Below are 21,829 nucleotides of genomic sequence, written 5' to 3'. Positions count from 1 at the left end.
TGCAGTGACCGGGTGATTTGCAGGCCTGAAGCTGCTGCTTTCTCCTTCGTGCCTCTCCTCAAGTTTTTTGAGCTCTTTCCCCTCCTCTCCTTCCTGGGCAGCAGGAGGCCATGGGCTTGAAGGGGAGTGCGGGAAGCTCGAAGGGAGGGCATGGATGTGGGAGGGTTGGGCCATCCTTTGGGGGCTCAGGAAGACGTGGGGGGTCTCTGGAGTTGGGAGTGATGCAGCAGATGCGGGATGGGCTCTAGGGCCATGAAAGGCTGTGCGGACTCTCAGTCTTTGGCACTGCTCTAGGGGCCCCTGGATAGCTGGGATTTCCCTCTCTGGCCCCTGGGAATCTCGGCTCAGAGCCCCGCATTCCAGCCGGCTCCAGCCCCCTTTCCGCTGTCACTTGACTCCGCTGGGCCCCAGCCCTGCATCCCTCACACTCCTCCAGCTTTGGGCTGGGGCGAGGTGGGCATCACCGACTAGGAATTTCTCCTGGGGGAGAGACCAGGGGACAAGAGTTTCAGGATTCTATGGTTTCCTCTACTCTCCCCCACTGGCACCCTCTGGCCGCTCCATGCCACCTGGCCCGGGAGCGTGGGGCTGGGGTGTGGAATGTCCCAGCGGGGTGTGAGGGGCTGCCTCTCCTTCCCTCAGGCGTCTGGAAACAGCCCAGCCGGGTCTGCCAGCCCAGGGTTCCTCGGAGCACAGTCCCTGGAAGGAGGGGTCGAGAGTCTGCCCAGGTGAGGTTACTGGGGAAACATCGGCCCCACCCCCAGCCTGGCTCCACCCCCGGCCCAGCCTCTCCAGGGCCCAGATTCCCCAGCGGCTGTGTCCAGCGGGGTACGTGCTCTCGGGAACCCCTGAGGGTTTGGTCGGAGGGGACGGTCGGAAGAGGCAATTCTCCGAGTGACCATGGGGCTGTTTATTAACCCGTAGCAGCTGAGCGTGTTGGAATTGGTGTGTCCCTGGTGGTTTGGCGCTCTTGCCCATACCGAGAGCCAACTTCTTCCTGGTAGTACTTTTGTGTACTTGTCTGCTTGTGACTTAGTGTTTCTTTCTTGGGACTGTGGTTGGGACTGCACGTAGGGGGTGAGCTGATGTCTGCTGTGAGGTGCAGTGGGGCGGGGATCTGCAGTGGACTCAGAGATCTTTCGGAGCCGGTGACATTGATAGGTGGCTGACAGGTGTGGGTGTGGATAGATGGTGGCCTGAGGCAGCGCCCAGGGGGGCGCAGCACTTCCCACCACAGCTCTCTGTCCTGACCCCCTCACCCAGCCTCCTTGCCCATCTTCTCTGGGACTCCTGTACCTGGTTCGTTTGGGCTTTGTCCAGTTTTCTCTTTGTCTCCATCCCCCATAACTCCCTCACCTTGTTCAGGCCCATGCCTGCCAGTGGTCAGGGTCTCGACCTCACCTGGGTCCAAGGGAGGCTTGCCCTGAGGACTCCTGGGCCTTGAGCAGGGAGCCCAAGGGAACCAGGCCCTGGGAGTCTGGGCTGCAGGGTCCTTGAGAGGACGGGTGGGGGGGGGTGGGGGGGTGGAAGGTGGAAGTAGAGAGAGAATGGAGTTGGGCGGGGGCTACATCAGGCTCTGGGGCAATCTGGGTTGGGTTGTAGAGGACAGGAGGCCAGAGGATGCCAGAGAGAAGCAAAGGTTGGTGGTGTGGAAAGTGTGAGTCTGGGACGCCTGGTTGGGCAGGTGAGCCCTGCTCCCTTCCTCCATGCAAACTCCTGCTACTGGGCTGGGCACAGGGCCTGTGGGAACCTGCTCCTTCCCTGTGCCCTGGGGCTGCCCCCTTCACCTCCCTCTCCAGGAACTGAGCCCAGAAAGGGGGAATAGGGAGGGAGCCATTCCCTCACGGGGCCTGGGTATGTGGGAGGCCCCAAGCGGGGCCTCAGCTACGTCTGTTCCATTTAGGGCCACGGGGAGGCGGAGGGGGCTGGGCGCGCAGCGTCGAGGGGACCGCGGCGTGGTTACCTGGGGGAGGCCGGGGCGCGTGGGGGAATGCGGGGTGGGCGTGGCGGGCCGAGGGGAGCGCGAGGCCGGGAGGGCTGCGCCGGGCGTGGGAGCGGCGGGGAAGACGCAGTCCGGGAGGGGGAAGGGCGGCTACCCCAGCAGGCTGGCGGAGGGCGGCGGGAGGGAGGGAAGGAGGGGGAGCCGGGCTGTGGGGAGGCGGCGCCTGGGCCCGAGCCGCCCCAGCCCTGGCTCCTCTCCCCGGAACAGGCCCCCGACAGCTGCTCGCGGGAGCCGCCTCCAGACACCCGAGCCCCGCCGGCGCCTCCCGCTCCCTGCTCCTGGCTCCCTGCGCCTCCCCCGCCCCTCGCCCAGCCGCCGAGGAGGCCCCGCTCCGGGGTCGGACGCCTGGGTCTCCGGGGAAGAGCGATGAGAGGTAGGGGGTGCGGCCGGAGGACCCTTGCGGGGCGGAGGGACAGAGGCCGAGGCCGGGGGCTTCAGGGGAGGTGCGGCGGCCGGGTGAGGGCTTGGCGGCGGAGGCAGGACGCTCCCGAGCTGTTCTAGGTTGCCCGGCTCCGCCAAGCGTGTCCCTGCCCGCCTCCCCAGTGCGCTGGCTTACTGTCTGAAAATGGGGGGGCACCTCCCTGACCTCAGAGAAAGTGTGTTTCAGCATTGAGGAAGGACCCTTTACTCAGTGTGAAGGAACTGACGCCCAGGAAGGCAGGTGCTCTCGTGTGGCTCCATTGAATCATTCCCTCTGGCCCCTGGAGAAGCGGATGTGCCCTCCCTCAGGCCAGTCCCTGCGGGCATCTACCTACTAAGTGCTAAGTCTCTGCCCAGTCAGCTCCCACTGGGGCAGCCTGCCTTCAGCCCAGCAGAGAGGCACTGATACCCCAACCCGCCAGTGACAGCCTCCAGATGGTCAGTTGGTTCTATCGTGAGGCTGTATCACTGCCTGGTGCGCCCCATCCTCAGTGTCCCATCCCCCCTCTCCCTCCCACACCCGCTTGGTCCCCTGCTGGCTGGACTTTCCTTCCCAGCACCTCTACCTGCAGCCAGTGCTATAGGCACATGGGTGCCTCGGGAGTGAGTGCTACAGTGGAGACAGGTGAAAGCTGAGAATCTGGGAAAATGGAGCGGTGCCTCTTTTTCTCATGGCCTTTCCAGCCACCACCTTGACTTCTCTCCAGCTTGGTCTTGGTGTGTATTGGGAGGTGGGCCCCAGTTGTCTTGGGATCCTGTGTCTGAGAGCCTGAGTGTACGTGTCTCACGGTGTCCTCTAATGGTAGGAGCATGTGGTATCTGTCATTTCACGTTCACGGATGTCTGAAGGTGGCTATTCACTAAGTGATGGCATGTGGATGGATTTGATGTGTGCATGAGTGTCTGATTGCCCCAGCTGGGGCAGATGTGTGTAACACATTTAAGTGTCTGTCTCTAAAAGTTTGTGAAGAGTTGTCTTTGACAGAGGGTGTGTGTGTGTGTGTTACAATTAGCCCCAGGGTTTACAGTTGGCTCTGCAAGTTTGCATGACTGATGAGTGGGGGTGGGGTGGGGTTGTGGAAGGTAAGGGGTGCGCAGAGCTGTGTGGCTGGTGTTTGTGGTGGGGGGTGGGGATAGGAGAGGCAAAGGAAGGACCTGCAGCAGTGACCAGGTCCCTGCTTTGTAATTGGGGTAGGGTAGGGTGGGGTTGGGGTAGGTCTTCTCAGCCTGTCCTCTGTGTGCCTGACCCAGTGGAGAGAAGTAGGGTGATTGGAGTGTTGGAGGGATTGCCCCAGACATCTGTGTGTTTTTCTGCTTGGCTCTGTGCCCTGTGCTTCTGAGCCTGCTCTATTTACCTCTTGCTTTGTGTTTCTCGCCCTGTCTCCCCCTGCCTCCTATCCTTTGCCTGTCTTTGTATCTTTGCCCGGGGCTCCTCTAGCTCCGTCTGGCTCCGATGACTCATCTGGGATAGGCATGAAGGTTACCCAGGGGAACAAGGGCCCCGCTGTTCCTGAGAGAGGTGGGGGTGGAGAGCGGCACCCAGGAATTCCAGGCCAGCCGCCTGGGACCCTGCAGCCTGCTGCCCTGCACGTGGCTCCTGGACCTCCTAGGGACCAGGTGTGATGCCTCTGGTTCTAGCTCTTCTTTGATGCCTGGATGCCCCCCGCAACTCAGTCAGCCCCCTCAGCTGCTGCTTCAGAACTGTGGGGTCTCAGCTGCCTCTTACATTCCTGCCCTAGAGCATGATGGGAGCAGCTGGAAGAGGACAAAGGGATGGGGGAGTATCCCCCCACTCTTCCTACCTCCTGGGGTGACCTGGCCTCCCTGCCTGTAGACCCGCCCTCGTCTCCAAGGCTACTCAGGCCTTTCCTCTGCACTGGGCTTTTCCTTCAGAGGCAGCCACCTTCAGAAAGTGGGAACTGGGGGGACAGGATGTCTGGGTCTTTTTTTTTTTTTTTTAAAGATTTTATTTATTTATTTGACAGAGAGAGAGATCACAAGTAGGCAGAGAGGCAGGCAGAGAGAGAAGAGGAAGCAGGCTCCCTGCGGAGCAGAGAGCCCGGTGTGGGGCTCGATCCCAGGACCCTGAGATCATGACCTGAGCCGAAGGCAGCAGCTTAATCCACTGAGCCACCCAGGCACCCCGGATGTCTGGGTCTTAAGAAGGGAAGCAGAATGAGGAGAGCTGGGATAGCAGGCTTTGGATCTGATGGCAGAGGTGGGGGAAGGGCATGAGGGGTGGCACGAGGGGTGGCACTAGGGGTCCCTCGGGATTCCAGGGCCTGGGGAGCTCAGTGCAGACCTCCAGGAAGAGGAGAGGTCAGAGCAGCTTCTGCTGTTCTGCAGAGGGTGGATAACCTGGATTCACAAGGAGATACCAGTTGGAATTGTTTTAGGTAGTGCGTGCCACCCAGGCCCTAGTGAAGAGCAGGGATTCTCGGACTTTCATGGTCATGGATCACCTGGGGGTTGTGTTAAAATGCAGATTCTGATTCAGCAGATCTCGGGGAAGGATGAAGTTCTGCCTGTCTCCCAAGTGCCTGCGTGCTGTGGGGCTGCTGGTCTGGGAGTGACACTGGGCTTAGTGGGGCTACAGAGGACAGTGAGATTGGAAAACCCTGGGGTCCCCACTTTTCTTAGAATTCTGGGATCAGGGCGCCTGGGTGGCTCAGTGGTTTAAGCCGCTGCCTTCGGCTCGGGTCATGATCTCAGGGTCCTGGGATCGAGTCCCACGTCGGGCTCTCTGCACTGAAGGGAGCCTGCTTCCCTCTCACTCTCTCTGCCTGCCTCTCTGCCTACTTGTGATCTCTCTCTGTCAAAATTAATAAATAAAATCTTAAAAAAAAAAAAAAAAAAAGAATCCTGGGATCATAGGTGGGGAGTGGACCAGAGTTTAGCCTGGTGTCTGGCACATGGGGAGCATTCTAAGAACACAGCTGATGCTGTTAAGCAGCTTTTGCTGTTGTCACTTTACTCCTGTTATTCCCAGAGCAACCCATTCTGCCTGTCTGTCCTTGGTTGTGACTTGGGCTCCTTGACTTTCACTCACCCTACCCCTTGTTTGCTCCTCTGCAGAGATGCTGCCCCCGCCCCCTTAGGCCTGAGGAATCAGGAGCTATGGGGCCAGGGGCCCTCACATCTCTGCCGCTGGTGCTGCTGCTGCTGCTCTTGGTGGCAACTGGAGATGCTGATATGAAGGGACATTTTGACCCTGGTGAGGAACCTGGCTCCTGGGTCCCTGAGGATGGGGCTTGGGAGACAGAGCCAGGGGCCTTGACCCTCTGCATGCCTGTGTTCACCCAGCCAAGTGCCGCTATGCCCTGGGCATGCAGGACAGGACCATTCCAGATGGAGACATCTCTGCCTCCAGCTCTTGGTCAGATTCCACTGCTGCTCGCCACAGCAGGTAACTGGCACACCTGGGGCACTGCTCTGGAGGGAACTCCTGGGGCCTCTACCTACCCTTCCGAGTCCTCTGCCCAAGCCCAGAGGCTGCTCAGAGGGCCAGTGCCAATGAAACCCCACCCTGCATCGTGAGGGGCTTGAAATACTAAAGACAGAGGCAGACCAGATGTTCCTTGTGACCTCTTGCTCCCTCCCAGGCTGGAGAGCAGCGACGGGGACGGGGCCTGGTGCCCCGCGGGGCCGGTCTTTCCAAAGGAGGAGGAGTACCTGCAGGTGGATCTGCGGCGGCTGCACCTGGTGGCTTTGGTGGGCACCCAGGGGCGGCACGCAGGAGGCCTGGGCAAGGAGTTCTCCCCCAGCTACCGGTTGCGTTACTCCCGGGATGGCCACCGCTGGATGGACTGGAGGGACCGCTGGGGTCAGGAGGTGAGACCGGTGGGGGCAGCCCCGAGGGAAGGTTGGCTCTCCTCTTGTCCCCAGCTATACCATAAATGCCACCTGTCCACCCATGACTGCCAATTTCTATCTTCTCTAGCCCAAGCCTCTCTCTTGAGCTCCATCTAGCATTGCAAACATGACCACCTTCTGGGCCTTTCCACCTGAATGTCTACTTACCATAAACCTACCTACCATAAACCTCCCAAGCTGAATTTGAATCCCATTCCCACCCCAAACCTGCTCCTTCCCCCAACTCAGGCCAGTTGCTCAGGCCACAAGCTAAGATGATACCGCGGATTCCTCTGGTCTCTCACCCTCCTGCTTCCAAAGCACCAGCAAGGCCAGTCTGTTCTACCTCCACATTTCCTGAATCCAACCATTTCTCACCACCGCCGCCTCTACCACCCCAGGCCACACACCACACCATCCCAGGCTTAGATGAACCTGCTGGCCTCCAGAGTGTTCTCCCTGCTCCTGTCCATTCCCACCTGAACTATCTCCACCTAGAGGCTTCGTCCACTGTGCCTGAGAAAATGCAGATCAGATGAGGCGCACCTGGTCCATGACCTTCCACTGGCTTTCCACTGTGGAACCAAAGCTACGCTCCTTCCTGGGTGCAGAAGCTTAGCCTGGCCTGGCTCTTGCCTGCTTCCCTTACTCCTCCCTCCTGTATTCTCACTCCACTTGGGCCCACTGGCTTTCTTGCTGTCCCTGGAACAAGCACGGATACATCCCACAGCTTTAGGACATTTTTGCTTGCCGGTCTCTGTGCCTGGAGAACCTCTCCCCCAGATGTCCCTGGCTTCTCCTTCCACTCAGTTCCCCTCTAGATATCACCTCCTTAGAGAGCCTGCCTCCCACTGCTTCAGCCCCACACCCTGCCTCTTGTTCTGCACAGCTGTTTTTCCTACTGGAATCTCAGTGTGGCATGGGGAGAGGGGAGGGACGGATGTTTACCACTGAGAACGTGCATGGCTGGCACAGAGTGGGCAGTCAGCTAATGCCTGCCGAGTGGACAGAGAGGATGGGGTGAAGGAAGAGGGGGAAGGTGGAAGCAGAGGTGCAGAGCTCTGAGAACTGGGTAGAATCTGTGCACGGTGGGATGCATGGCTTAGAGACAAATGGAGACAGGCAGGGTTTGGGGCTGACGCTGGAGGTTGAGGACAAAGTGTCGGGCTGAGAGATGTGTCAGAGGTCCTTTTTAAAAGATTTTATTTATTTGACAGAGAGACACACAGAGGGAGAGGGAACACAGGCAGGGGGAACCGGAGAGGGAGAAGCAGGCTTCCCACCTAGCTGGGAGCCCGATGTGGGCCTCAATCCCAGGACCCTGGGATCATGACCTGAGCCGAAGGCAGCCAACTGAGCCACCCAGGCGCCCGTGTCAGAGGTCTTTGCTACAGCCTCTCATTTTAGAAATGCCTGGCTGTACCCCAGAGCCCTGGGTGCTCGACAGCAGCCTTCATGAGTCTCCTTGTGGCCAGGGGATGGCAGCTGACTGGGAAGTGAGATCCAACCCAGAGCCTTTCCCACTCATCCTCCCTATTTCCTGGGCCACAGGTGATTTTAGGTAATGAGGACCCTGGGGGTGTGGTGCTGAAGGACCTGGGACCCCCTATGGTGGCCCGGCTAGTTCGCTTTTACCCCCGGGCCGACCGGGTCATGAGTGTCTGTCTGCGGGTGGAGCTCTATGGCTGCCTCTGGAAGGGTGAGTCGTTCAAACCCCTGAAAATTTGTTTCCTGGGCTGGGGCCTGGGGAGAACGGCCTTCAGAATCCCCTTTCTCTTGTTGGGATGCTGTCACTCTGAGTGTGTGGGGGGGTGCTGGCCAACTTTGTCCCCTCCATGCCCGTGGGCCTGTGGAGGGACACAGGAAGGGACTAATGGAAGGGAGCGGGAGAAAGGCTTCCTGCCTCTAACATCACCTCCACACCCTGACCCAGACGGACTGCTGTCTTACACGGCCCCTGTGGGGCAGACAATGTACTTATCTGAGGCAGTGCGCCTGAATGACTCCACCTACGATGGACACACCACACACGCTGTTGGCGGGTAAGAGAGGCAGGCTGTGCAGGGGGGGAGCCTGGGGTGGGAGGGAGGATGTAGTGGATGGGGTCAAGAGTCTGGCCAGTGAGATGGAAGAACTGGGGAGAGGGATAGGTTAGGTGGGGCCCTGGGGACACAGGATCAGGATTGAAGGGTAGCAAGGCAACTACTAGCTCATGTGACACTTTGTGCAAGTTAGAAAAAGGCACCTCTTTGCTAAGACACATCTGTTGGAAACTGTCACCATAAATACACACACCTTAGGCTACATGGTGCCCCCTAGAGGTGGTATCTTCCTGCAGCGTGCAGCCCCAAAGTACCACGGCAATTCTGGGGGTGAGAGAGAGAGAGCTACAGGGGGGAGGTTGAGGCCCGGGGTGGCAGAGCACATGGGTGGGTTGCCACTCTCTTCTCTGCCACCGTCTGGTTCCTCTGCTGTCCTGCTCTCCAGGCTGCTGTATGGAGGTCTGGGTCAGCTGGCGGATGGTGTGGTGGGGCTGGATGACTTTAGAAAGAGCCAGGAGCTGCGGGTCTGGCCAGGCTATGACTATGTGGGGTGGAGCAACCACAGCTTCCCAGCTGGCTATGTGGAGATGGAGTTTGAGTTTGACCGGCTGAGGGCTTTCCAGGCCATGCAGGTAAGCGTGTCCGGCTCCTCGGAGACCAGGGTGGTTGCTCCTGGGGTGCTCACTTGGGCTCTCCTGGCCTTGACCCTGTGTCCCTCCTCCCTTCCCCCCCAGGTCCACTGTAACAACATGCACACCCTGGGAGCCCGCCTGCCTGGTGGGGTGGAATGTCGCTTCAAGCGGGGCCCTGCCATGGCCTGGGAGGGGGAGCCTGTACGCCACGCCCTGGGGGGCAGCCTGGGGGACCCCAGAGCCCGGGCCGTGTCCGTGCCCCTGGGCGGCCGCGTGGGCCGCTTTCTGCAATGCCGCTTCCTCTTTGCTGGGCCTTGGTTACTCTTCAGCGAAATCTCCTTCATCTCTGGTAAGCCCCTGGTCTCTGCCCAGTCCTCAGCCTCTAGGATTGCCAACCCGCAGAACACCAAAATATCCACTCCCAGCACCAGATCTGTCTACCACTTGTGAGACTTCCCAAGCAGAGATGCCCGGAATAATTGGAATGTCCCCCTACTCCTTCCCCCCAACTCCATCTTTGCTTTATCAGCCCTTCCCTCATGACTGATACTGAGCCGGTAGGACAGTGTTGGCTATAAAAACACTGAAGTACTCTGTGCTGGTTGAGAAATAGCCTCTTCTCCAGGCCGCCTGGTACCCAAGATCCCCACCTGGGGCTCTCTCTCTCTGAGAGTCCTGTATCTCCTCACAACCCAGCAGCTAAACACTTGACATCCACAAGAGCCAGCCCCCTCCTTCGGATGGGTGGGTACCTATACTGAGTATCACCCCTGCTCCTAGTGGTAGAATTCCACAGGTCTCATGCCAGCAGCTTCCTTTTGGGGCCTCTTCCCTCTCTGACTCCGTCCTTTCTTCTTGTCCTTCTCTGTAGATGTTATGAATGACTCCTCTCCAGCTCTGGGGGCCACCTTCCCACCGGCTCCCTGGTGGCCACCTGGCCCACCTCCCACCAACTTCAGTAGCCTGGGTGAGCAGCCTGGGGCCTCCTCCCAAACCAGTGGGTCCTGTGCTGCCATTGCTACTGGGGCTACCCCCACTCTGGTGGGAAGCCTCCTGTGGTTCTGACTCTCTTGTCTCTGCCAGAGCTCGAGCCCCGAGGCCAGCAACCCGTGGCCAAGGCGGAGGGGAGCCCAACTGCCATCCTCATCGGCTGCCTGGTGGCCATCATCTTGCTGCTGCTGCTCATCATTGCCCTCATGCTCTGGCGGCTGCACTGGCGCAGGCTCCTCAGCAAGGTGAGCGGTGTGGGATTGGGGTCTGGGAGTGGGGGGTGTGGGGGAGGGGTGAGGGGATTGGGGGGTGCAGGGGGTTAGAGCGTGGAGAACACAGGCAGGGTGTGGGTGTGGAGACTGAGGCCAGGTGAGGCCAACGTGGATGGGGACGCCTGCATTAGTTTGGGTCCCGTGGGGACCACAGAACACAGTCTAATTAAGATAACCAGAGGTGGGCTCAGTAAAGTGCCAGGTTGCAAAGGAGTGGGCGGCCTTATGGAAATCGCAGAGAGTAGTGAAATTCCCATAGAACTGTCACCACTCATGGGCTGTGGGCATGCAAGATGAGAGGAGGGAAGTTACCAGAACCTGGAGGAGTGAGTCTGGGGAAAGGCTCCCTGAGACGAGCAGTGGACTTTGCTTCAAGGATACAGCTAGCCTGAGTCCTCCTCTCAGGGAGGGGCTGGGAGACTAATCACCCTGACCTTACTTCCCACCTGCCCAACAAACTCCTCTCCAGCCAACCCAAACTGAGCCAGTTGATAAAGTCCACACTTGTCAACCTCTTGGCGTAGGAGCCAGATGGGAAAGGGTGAGGGTGTAGCTAGAGGGGCAGAGAGGAGCTAGAGGAAGAGAGTTTGGTGGGGGGTGATATGCATGAAGGATGATGATTCTATAATTATCTGGTCAGATTTGGGTTGGAATCCATTATGGGACATCAGGGGACTGACCTACATGCTCTTGAATCTTTGTTTCTTTAGAAAGTGAGTTAATAGTGATACCACTATGTGAAATAGAGTTCATAGTAGATACCACTATGTGACTGTTGTGGGGACTGAAGGGGAGAAGGGGAGCTTGTCATTAAATGAGCTGGAATCATGTGCAGTTAACATTCCCATTCCCACAACAAGGCTGAGCGCCGGGTTTTAGAAGAGGAGCTGACAGTTCATCTGTCTGTCCCTGGGGACACCATCCTCATCAACAACCGTCCAGGCCCTCTTGAGCCACCCCCTTACCAGGAACCCCGGCCCCGTGGGAATCCGCCCCACTCTGCTCCCAGTGTCCCCAACAGCTCTGGTAAGACCTGCCTTGTTCTAGTCCTACCTCTGTCCTCTGCTTATTTTCTTATTGTATCCCTTTTTCTCTCTGTTTCCATTCCCTTCTTTTTCTGTCTTTCCAATTTCAGCTCATTTTCTTTATTTCTGTGCCCCAGTCACCACACTCTGTATCACTCCCATGTCCTTACCATATAATTTTTCTCAAGAATTTCCCATGTATTACCCCTAATCCGTAGTGGTCTCATTTTGTTTGTGTCCCATACACATTTCTCGCTTCTTTTTTGTGCCCTTTCATTGTATCTTCTAGCCTCTCTCCTTTCTTCTAGACTTGCCATGTTCATTCCATCCATCCATCCATCCATCCATCCATCCATCCATCCATTATCCATCCTTCTATCTGTATTTATGTGTATGTTCATCCCTCTCTCCATTCATTCCTCTGTCCACCATCTGACCATTTATCCATTATGCATCCATCCATAAATATTCATACATCTATTCACCCATCTATCATCCATCCATCCAACCACCCATCCACTCTTCCATCTCTCCATCCATCCATTCAACCACCCATCTGTCCATTTACCAATCCATTATTCATCCATGTTCATACATCTGTTCACCCATTCATCCATCTGTAGTACATCCATCCATCTACCATCCAATTACTGGATGAATCATCCATCCATCCATCATCCATCCAAATATATTCAAACATCCATTTGTTCATCTCTCCATCCATCCATCCACCATCCAACCATTCACCTATCATACATCCAGCCATGTATATTTATCCATTCATTTCTCTATCTGTCCATTCATTCATTCAACCATTCGTTTATCATCCATCCACCTACCCATCCATCTGTCCGTCTGTTTACTCATTATCCATCCAGCAATCCAGCACTCTCCAGATCCTTGTTTTATCCTGTCCCTGTCTCTCAGTACATTCATTCCCATCAGCCCTGGTCTTGCCCTATTCCAGGTCTCCTTGTCTGTCTAGCCTTGAGTCTCATCCCTTCCCCGTGTCTCCCCCCCTCCTTCTCCCGACAGCGTTGCTGCTCTCCAATCCAGCCTACCGCCTCCTTCTGGCCACTTACGCCCGTCCCCCTCGGGGCCCCGGCCCCCCCACACCCGCCTGGGCCAAACCCACCAACACCCAGGGTAAGCCCCTCTGCCTCTGGGCTCCTCCAGGCTCCCCATACCTTTACAGGGGCAGGGGAAAGTCCTCACACCTTGCATTCCCTCCTCTCCCTGCTGTGGCCTCTTTTGCTCTCCTGAGCTCCCAAGGAGGAAGCTCTAATGCCCTTAGCTCTCCTCTGCTGTGCTTGTTCCTTCTTAAAGCCTTTCCCTTGAGCACAGGAGTAGAAAGCTCCCTGGTTCTCAGCTGTCTTCCTCCTCCTCTTCTACCCCATCTTTTCTGCTCTCCAGAGCCAGAGAGGAGGTTGCTATACTGACCCAGGTTCTCTTATAATTCCTCCTTTGTTTCCTCTCTCTCTAGAGCTGCAAGGAGGAGGGCCTCTCACCCTGGGTTCTTGCTCTCTTCCCCCATGTGTACTCTCTCTGCAGTCCCAGAGGTGAAGGCTCATACCCTGCCCTTCCTGTCTGCTCCTCCTCTCCTTGGTGTTGCCTTCTCTCATTGTTGCTCCTTCCCCAGGGCTAAGAGGGGACAGCTCTGCTTCCTCTCCTCTGTCTGTAGATTCCTTGTTGTCCTGGCCGTGAGGAACTGTTCCCCTCTCCCCCTTTCTGTGTGCCCCTGTCTCTGCTTGTCTTTGAGCTTGGAGTATTGGGTCAGGGAGGGTTTGGGTAACCACGGCAGGGAGGAGCCAAGGCTGAAAGTATGTGTGGGGAGGTGCAGGTACGTAGAACAGCTAAGTGAACAGGAGGGGCTGGCGGTGAGTGGGACAAGGGCTTAGAAGGTAGGGGGTAACCAGATGACTAGCACCATCCTTCTTCTGATGGTGGGTAGAGGAATTCCTCTTCTAGTCAAGACTTCTGTCATGGTCTCTTGGGCTGTGCTGGGATCCCTAGAGAATAGACAGTGTCATTCTTTGTTCAACTGTTTCCATTGCCTTAAACTCTGGAACAGTTCACTCTCATCTCATGCCAGCATCTTCTCTGGTTTGAGGTTGGTGGGTAGAATACCAAGAAGATGGATCATAGACCCAGTCTCTCACCCAGCTGGGAGACGAGGGGCCTCTGGGAGGCTGGGGTGTGGAGAACCATGGCTCTCAACAGCTGCTCCTGATGCTTCGTCTTGTCTTCTTTCCCCTCACCCCTCCAGCCTGCAGTGGGGACTATATGGAGCCTGAGAAGCCAGGTGCCCCGCTTCTGCCCCCACCTCCCCAGAACAGCGTCCCCCATTATGCCGAGGCTGACATTGTCACCCTGCAGGGCGTCACCGGGGGCAACACCTATGCTGTACCCGCGCTGCCCCCAGGGGCTGCCGGGGATGGGCCTCCCAGAGTGGATTTTCCTCGGTCTCGGCTCCGCTTCAAGGAGAAGCTTGGCGAGGGCCAATTTGGGGAGGTAAGGAAGGTCCCTGCCCAGCTATCAGCAGTGTCTTGACTGTCTGGAGCTCTGATGTCATGCCCATATATCCCCATTGGTCAGAACCTGTCATCTGTGACTGTGTTATCCCAGTTGACCCTGTGACCTCAGTGAATCATGTGACTTTCTAACAAAAGAGCTTCTTTCCCCAGGTGCACCTGTGTGAGGTAGAAAACCCTCAAGATCTGGTCAGTCTTGATTTCCCCCTTAATGTTTGCAAGGGACACCCTTTGCTGGTAGCTGTCAAGATCCTACGGCCAGATGCCACGAAGAATGCCAGGTGAGGACCAGGGATGGTGTCTGGTAATAGGGAAGGGAGGCCATGAAGTATGGGGAATATGGTAGAGACCAACAGGGGGAGTGGCTGGGGAAGGAAGTTTGCAACTCAGGCTGATCTCAGGCCAGGTCTCAGTGTCAGTAGTGAGTCAGCTTGTCTGCTGGGGTTAGGGTGCTGGTCTGCGTGAGCAGGAGAGAAAGGGCAGATCAGCCCCTCAGTGTCCCTGCCATCTCCCCGCTTTTCTAGGAATGATTTCCTGAAGGAGGTGAAGATCATGTCGAGGCTAAAGGACCCAAATATCATCCGGCTCCTGGGCGTGTGTGTGCAGGACGACCCCCTCTGCATGATTACCGATTACATGGAGAATGGTGACCTTAACCAGTTCCTCAGTGCCCACCAGCTAGAGGACAAGGTGGCCGAGGGGGCCCCCAGAGATGGGGAGGCTGCCCCAGGGCCCACCATCAGGTACCCTCTTACCCAGGCTGGCCCTTCTCTGATTGCTCCCCGGGGAGGGGGTCTCCTCTTCCCTTGCTCCAACCTGGATCCAGCATGGGATGTGGGGGCAGGTAGTGAGGTTCAGGGGGGTGAGGAATACATGGCCATGTTCATCTGGGGACTGAGAAGCAAGAAGTTACTACAGGGGGTTGCTGAAGGGACTTGGACTCTGTCAGGAATCTCCCTCTGCTCTCGCTCCCCCTCACCGCCTGAGTCCAGACAACAGAGCAGCAGCTCCCTGGGTCAGATGAGCCAAATAAGCGTTGTGTGGGCACCTACCCCTGGCTCTGCGTGGGCATTCCATCTCTGCACCAGCAGTAGGCATGACCCAGTCCCAGGGAGTGGGTCCCCCGTTCCTCTCCCAGGAATCTGTGAGGTGGGTATGAGTCTGGGACTGCCTTCTGAGACTGCCTCCAGGGACCCTCTCTTGTTGGCTCTGTCCTCAGCTACCCCATGCTGCTACACGTGGCGGCTCAGATTGCCTCCGGCATGCGCTATCTGGCCACACTCAACTTTGTGCATCGGGACCTGGCCACAAGGAACTGCCTGGTTGGGGAAAATTTCACTATCAAAATCGCTGACTTCGGCATGAGCCGGAACCTCTATGCTGGGGACTATTATCGCGTGCAGGGCCGGGCAGTTCTGCCTATCCGGTGGATGGCCTGGGAGTGCATCCTCATGGTGAGAGGGCCTGAGAGAGGCAGGCAGGGCAGGGCTGGGCAGGGGTTGGCAGGGGAGGGCAGGACGGGGAAGCACTGGCTGCTCTGTGGTCTCTGTCGTCACTTGCCTTCCCCGCACTGCAGTTCCCTCATCTCTGAAGTGAGGGTTTGGGCCAGCGCTCTGTAAGTTTCCCTCTGGCTCTAGGGACCAGAGAAAGTAGGGAGGAGTGGTATGATGGGAAAGGGTTCAGGAGCCAAGAGTGGGTACAAGAGCAGAAGTCAGGGAGCAAGAGAGGTAAGGGGAGACAGGAGGCTAGAGATAAAAAGGTAGGAGTTAGGAGAGAATCAGGACCGGAAAATGAGGGTCATGGTGGAAAGGAAGGGTGCGTAGAAAAAGGAAGAGTTCAGAGAGAGGACTAGAGCCTGAGAAAGAAGGCAGAGCCTGAAAGAGGGAGGAGCAGGCTTGTTGGGAGGGGCCAGACAGGAGGAGTCAGGCTGGGGAAGTGCTGAGTGGACTGGACGGGGAGCTGTGGGGAGGTGAGGAGGGTCTCTGTTACCTGATGTCTTTCTCTGCCTTTGTTGCTTTATCCACATGCCAGGGGAAGTTCACTACGGCAAGCGACGTGTGGGCCTTTGGGGTGACCCTGTGGGAGGTGCTGATGCTCTGCCGGGCCCAGCCGTTTGGGCAGCTCACTGATGAGCAAGTCATTGAGAACGCAGGGGAGTTCTTCCGGGACCAGGGCCGCCAGGTCAGAGCAGACGGGAGGGAAGATAGGGTTGTGGGTCTGGGAGGGCCAGAGCCTGTCATCTTGGGAACTAAAGACCATTTGTTCCCTGCCTTTCGTCCACCCTGTCATAATGCAGGTGTACCTTTCTCGGCCCCCTGCCTGCCCGCTGGGCCTGTACGAGCTGATGCTTCGGTGCTGGAGCCGGGAGCCTGAGCAGCGACCACCCTTTTCCCAGCTACATCGGTTCCTGGCTGAAGATGCGCTCAACACGGTGTGAATCACACCCAGCTGCCCCTTCCTCAGGGAGGATTCAGGCAAAGCCAGAGGCAATAAACGAGGATTTTCATGGCACCCCCACTCCATTCCCTGTCCCAGGCACCTTTCACCACTGAAAGAGAGGCAGTGTGACCACAGGTAGGCTGGGCCTGCCAGGGAGCTGACGCCTTCCCTTCCAGGGACATACTCTCATGCCCCCTTCCTGCTCCTCTCTTAGAAGCCTCCGCCACCCACCCAGCTGGCCCTGTGGATGGGATCCTCTCTGACCTCTTCTAGCCATCCCTGGGGGGGAAGATAGGGGCACATATAGGACAGACACTGGATAAGGCCTATTGGAGCACCTGGGCCCCACTGGACAACACTGGTTCCAAGAGAGAAGGCTGTGGCCCCCCCAGCCTCTCTCTCCTTCCGTTACACACTGGATCCCATTGGCTGAGAATCTGCAAGAAGGGGAGAAAGATGTTCCCTTGTGCTAACTCCTGGAATTGTCCTTGACTTTGGCTTCTCCCTCCTCCATCCTCTGAAACACTGGACCTGGGGGTGATCCCTGTCCCCCACCCCCAGCCATCCCCACTTCCCACCTGCTGTGTTTTAGCTAGAACTTCTCTAAGCCTGTATGTTTCTATGGATTAAATACTGGGATTAGGGGGAAAGAGGGAGCAATGGCCTGTGGCCTTGGGGTTGGACAACTCTGTTGTAGCTGCCATATTGGTTTTTCTATAATCACTTGGGGTTTGTACATTTCGGGGGGGGAGAGACACAGATTTTTACACTAATATATGGATCTAGCTCAATGCAATTTTAATATCCTGCACTAGGCAGGTAATAATAAAGGTTGAGTTTTCCACAGGTGTGAGTGGATTACTTGCGGTTTTGGTAAAATCTGCTTCCTGTGTCTGTTCCCAACTCATTTCCATTTCCTTCCTTCTTCTCCTCCCCACTCCATTTCCTACTGTATCTTGCCCAGCACAGTGTTCTGTCTATAAGCCAGGCTCTTGCCTGTGGGGACCTCACGTCCTACATGAATGTATGAACTTTGTAAACTCCAGTGGGAGCTCTGCAGGAGGCTTAGAGGGGGCTGAATTAGGCCTGATGGCTTACCCTTGTTTGACCCATGGTCTTTGGCAGACTAGAGCGGTTTCTGATTCCTCCTCAGAATTGTTTTAAAATGCGTTACACATACACACATACACACACACACGTGTGCACACACAAATGTGTATATCTCATATATGGTCATAGAAGAAATCAATTGAGTTTACTAAAATGTTAAAAAAAAAAACCCTATCACATGGTAACCTATGTGTTTTTAAAATATATTTAATAACAATATCTAGCAGGAGGTGTATTAACTAATAACATTCTCCAAATAGTAATAAGCATAAAAGGTACTCAATACTCCGAGATTTCTATAAAAGTAGTGGGATACAAAAAGAGCTGTGGTGTCTCAGTGACAAGTCCTGGGTCCTGCTAATACTACCGGGGGTTTTGCTTATATTCATACTTGCAGGAAATGCTAAATTTCTGTTAGAGGTTAATAAAAACACAGCTGTACATCTTTGGGGCCCTAATTCTAGGACCCCCCTTCAAGGGTCTAGAAGTCCCAGGCAGAGACCCTTTGGATTTGGCTGATGAGATGTACAGATGAGCCGATAGGTGTGAGCTATTTGTGTGGGAACCAGAATCAAGAGCTTAAATTATTTCAGAGGTGTGGAAGGATGAGCCACAACCACCAACAGAGCATTTACAGAATTTTAAATTGGTTGGAAAAAAAATCACTTGCAAGTAGTGGAAAAGGCAAACTTATCTTGATGGAAGTTCGTGTGAAATAAAGACCCTGAGGTCTTGGTTGATGATATTCACCAAATGAGCCAACTGGATAAGGGGAGAAGCAGACTCCTGCTGAGCGGGGAACTTGATGTGGGGCTCGATCCCAGGAGCTTGGGATCGTGACTTGAGCCAAAGGCAGCCACTTAACTGACTGAGCCACCCAGGTGTCCCGTGATCTATGTTTTAAGACACGTTGATGGGTCAGGAGTTTAGAGGCCAGGACCCAGAAAGGTGAACAACAGATGCCATGGCTGTGAGCTGAGAACTCCCACAGCTCTAGACATATGCAATCACCTGGAATTCATTTGAACTTGTCTCAGAATTTTCAAACCTGCTCCTCCATGGGGTCCCGAAGTCAGTGAATGGCAGCACCATCCGTTCGGCTTCACACGCCAAAACCTTGGGGATCATCCCTGATGCCTCTTCTCCCCTCTTCTCACCTTCCAAGGCCAGCCTATCATGAAGCTCTGTTGATCTTGCTTCCCAGATTTCCTTTAAATTTGTCATTTCTCTTCATCTCCATCACCATCTTGGCACATGCTACCTCCATCTTGCCCAGACTACTGCAGTAGTTTCCCAGGGTCTATTCCTGCTCTTTGATTTGTTTTCCGCTGCCGCCAAACATGAATCTGACCCTGCTACTTTATTTCAAATCCTTTAATGGCTTCCTGTTGACCTTAGAATAAAGAACAAAATCTTCCTGACCAAGTTTGCCCACCTCATTCTTCAGCATCCTCCCCCACTCTGTCCTTTATACACCACTGGCCTAGCTCCAGTTCCTGCAACCGCCCACAGTCCCTTCTGCCATGGCCTTTGCAGAATCTTGTTCCCCTCCCTGCTGTCTTTGCCTTAAGTCCTGCTTGTCCTTCAGCAATCTTCCCCCACTTGGCCAACCAGATCAAATGCCCTCTTGCTGCTTTCAGGCACAGGACTTTCTTCTTTGTAGTACTTACTATAGATGTGATTTTACTTTTTCAAGAAAATAATGAATAACAATACTATTTACTGAGCACCTATTACATGCCAGGACAATACTTATTACATATTATATCTTATTTAATACAACATATGAAATAGTTAATGTTATTGCCATTTCACAGAAAAGAAAACTTAATTGTTTTTTTGGAAAGGACTTTATTTTTGCGAGAGCGAGAGCGAAAGCACAAGCACCAGCGTGCATGTGCACGACTAGTTGAGAGGGAGGGGCAGAGGGAGAGGCAGACTCCCCGCTGAGCAGAGAGCCCGTGCAGGACTCAATCCCAGCACCCAGAGATCATGACCTGAGCTGAAGGCGCCAACTGAGCCACCCAGGTGCCTAAAATCTTGTTTTAAGCAACTTGCTCAAGGCCACACAGCCAGGAAACTGCAAAGCTGGTCAGAAGCAGCCAGTAGGCTCTGGGCTCTCTGTTATTTCTCTCCAGGATGCTGCCTGAGGGGAGGAGGTTATGAACTCTCCATCCCAGGTTGGATAATCCTATTTCGGGAAGCTCCCAGGATCCCAGGCTGATTATCCAGCTCTAGAAACAGCCTGTACTCAGTTCTTGACATCAGACAAATTGCCCCCATTCACTGCATCCCTTGAGGCAGGACTCGCCAAGAGAATCTCTGATCACAAAACGGTCTATAGCTGCACCACCCAATAGGTAGCCACTAGTCACATGTGACATTGACTACTTGAAATGGGGCTAATGTGGCTGAGGAACTGAAGTTAAAATTTTAGTTAATTTAAATTTAAATAGCCACAGGTGGCTATAGTGGCTCCTATTCTGGACAGGGTAGCTTTAAAGAGTTTTCTCTACACTATAGGGAACTGTCACCTGGTCCGCCCAGCTTCTGCTGGTTTGCACCTGTCAAAATGAAGCACATGACCTATTTCAGTTTTACACACCCATAAAAAGCTTCTTACAAAGACAGCCCTGAACTAGGCAAGCCATTTTGTAATCTGCTTTTCTCCCCCTCATGATAGTTCGGCCACTATGCATACAGTGTCCTTTCTAAGTGTTGCCAGTATTCTACATTGTTGTGATGACCCACATTTTGGGACATTCAGGCTGTTTCCATTGTTTTCACAATACAATAACAGACACACTCCTTTTTTTTTTTTTTAAGATTTTACTTATTTATTTGACAGAGAGAGATCACAAGTTGGCAGAGAAGCAGGCAGAGAGAGAGCGGGAAGCAGACGCCCTGCAGAGCAGAGAGCCCGACCCAGGGCTTGATCCTAGGACCCTGAGATCATGACCTGAGCCAAAGGCAGAGGCTTAACCCACTGAGCCACCCAGGTGCCCCTAACAGACACACTTCAGTAAATATCTTTGCATGTCTATCTCTGTATCCATGAGGGAGAACTTCAGTATGATACATTTCTAAAGGTGGAGTTGGTAGGTCAAACGGCAGTCACATTCAAATAACTGGACATGACGCCAAAGCCCCCTTAAAATGGTGTGACTGAAGTCGACTTTCAACATAAGTATTATAAGTACTGTATGCTCCTGTGTGGTGACAACGAGGTTGTCAATCCCTAATTTTTTTTTCTAATCAGATATTATATTGTTTCTTTAATTTGCTCTTCCTTAATTACTGGTAAAGATGAGAGCTTTTTCATTTGGTTATAAATAATTCATATTTTTTCTGTTTATTGCTTGTTACATCTTTCTACAGTCTTTTTTTTTTTTAAGATTTTATTTATTTATTTGTCAGAGAGAAAGCACAAGCAGAGGGAACAGAAAGCAGAGAGAGAAGCAGGCTCCCGGCTGAGCAAGCAGCCCCATGTGGGACTCAATGCCAGGACCCTGGGATCATGATCTGAGCCAAAGGCAGAGGCTTAACCTACTGAGCTATCCAGGAGTCCCTCTTCCTACAGTCTTTCTATTCTGTTCTTCTTCTTACCCCTTTGTAAAAGCTCTCTGTAGTGTCTATTTTGTTAAATATTTCTTCCAGACTAATTTGTCTCTTATTTTACTTAAGGTTAACCATAAAAACGCTTTGTCAGTTTTGTGTCATTCTTGAGGATTTTATGCAGGACTGTTAAAGAAACGGAAAAACAAAACAAGCACGAGTGAGCATAACAGGGTCTTACACAGTTCTTGCCATTTTGGTCCGTGTTCCCTCACATGTACTTCAAATCCCAGCCTCAGGTTTTTCCAGATGAACGATTGTGGGCAAATTTCCTAATCTCACTGGGCTTCGGTCTTCTAGTCTGTAAAATGGGAATAATAAAATTTGCTTTATAGGAACTTGGGAATACTTGTAGTTCTGGCTTTGGCTTAAGACGTTCCCTTCCCTTTCCCGGCAGTAGCCTCATGAATCAAATCAGACCCAACAACTGGTTTCTTTAAAAATTGTATTAAAGAAACGGGGTGGTGGGACCCTGGTGGACGTGGTAAAATTAACACTGAGTATATACGCGCCGAGTGAGGAGTAGTGCTCTTACCTCGTAGGAACGCTCTATAGAGTGCTGTTCTCCGTGAGGACCAAAGAGCTGAAGGAGCTCGGTTTCGTGAATCTCTAGGAGCGTCTCACCTAAGCAGCCATATCCCCGCCTCCGCCAGGAAGCCCTCGGGGGTCCCGCCTCCCGCCCAAGTCGGTCGGACTCGCCGTTAACTGCGCGACCAGAAAGCGACGCGGAACCAAGTGGTACGGCCTCGGAAGTCTCCGGCTCTCTCAATTAAAGGCCAGCCTCCTTCCCGTCGGCTTCCTCGCGGTGCCTTTTGGGAGTTGTAGTCAGACGCGCTTCAGCCCACTCCGGGGCGAGCCGAGACAAGACTCTAATTCCCAGAATGCCCCGTGGCGGGCGA

General features: G+C 54.5%; 1 protein-coding gene and 1 long non-coding RNA gene across 4 annotated transcripts; one reads left to right on the top strand and one right to left on the bottom strand.

The window, feature by feature from the left end:
- The first annotated feature begins 836 nt into the window (after window positions 1–836).
- Window positions 837–17,055, top strand: DDR1 (discoidin domain receptor tyrosine kinase 1). Of its 3 annotated transcripts, XM_046005859.1 has the most exons (19): window positions 837–1,000; window positions 2,210–2,375; window positions 5,498–5,636; window positions 5,726–5,828; window positions 6,025–6,253; window positions 7,826–7,973; window positions 8,208–8,316; window positions 8,762–8,948; window positions 9,051–9,297; window positions 9,820–9,915; window positions 10,032–10,183; window positions 11,071–11,236; window positions 12,271–12,381; window positions 13,502–13,746; window positions 13,920–14,047; window positions 14,291–14,509; window positions 14,986–15,220; window positions 15,798–15,947; window positions 16,063–17,055. In XM_046005859.1, exons 3-19 carry the CDS (start codon window positions 5,540–5,542, stop codon window positions 16,201–16,203), a joined length of 2,763 nt encoding a protein of 920 aa, XP_045861815.1. In that variant the 5' UTR covers window positions 837–1,000; window positions 2,210–2,375; window positions 5,498–5,539; the 3' UTR covers window positions 16,204–17,055. The 3 variants fall into 3 exon arrangements, with proteins under 3 accessions (XP_045861815.1, XP_045861816.1, XP_045861817.1); XM_046005860.1 differs by lacking the exon at window positions 2,210–2,375; XM_046005861.1 differs by lacking the exon at window positions 12,271–12,381.
- A 1,566-nt stretch (window positions 17,056–18,621) lies between these two features.
- Window positions 18,622–21,669, bottom strand: LOC123941977. Its single transcript, XR_006818373.1, has 3 exons — window positions 21,466–21,669; window positions 21,112–21,231; window positions 18,622–18,708 (listed from the first exon to the last, which is right to left on the bottom strand). It is a non-coding gene; the product is annotated as an uncharacterized LOC123941977 (long non-coding RNA).
- Window positions 21,670–21,829: the final 160 nt, after the last annotated feature.

Source organism: Meles meles, chromosome 5, assembly GCF_922984935.1.
Source record: "Meles meles chromosome 5, mMelMel3.1 paternal haplotype, whole genome shotgun sequence".
Lineage (NCBI taxonomy): Eukaryota > Metazoa > Chordata > Mammalia > Carnivora > Mustelidae > Meles > Meles meles.
This window is presented reverse-complemented; position numbering and strand designations above follow the sequence as displayed.

Bases quoted from the DNA above. Each gene is read 5' to 3' on its own strand.
- DDR1 (XM_046005860.1), top strand. From the start codon at position 5,540: ATGGGGCCAGGGGCCCTCACATCTCTGCCGCTGGTGCTGCTGCTGCTG. The intron at 6,254-7,825 runs GTGAGACCGGTG...CCTGGGCCACAG, and splicing joins GGGACCGCTGGGGTCAGGAG to GTGATTTTAGGTAATGAGGA. The intron at 8,949-9,050 runs GTAAGCGTGTCC...CTTCCCCCCCAG, and splicing joins GGGCTTTCCAGGCCATGCAG to GTCCACTGTAACAACATGCA.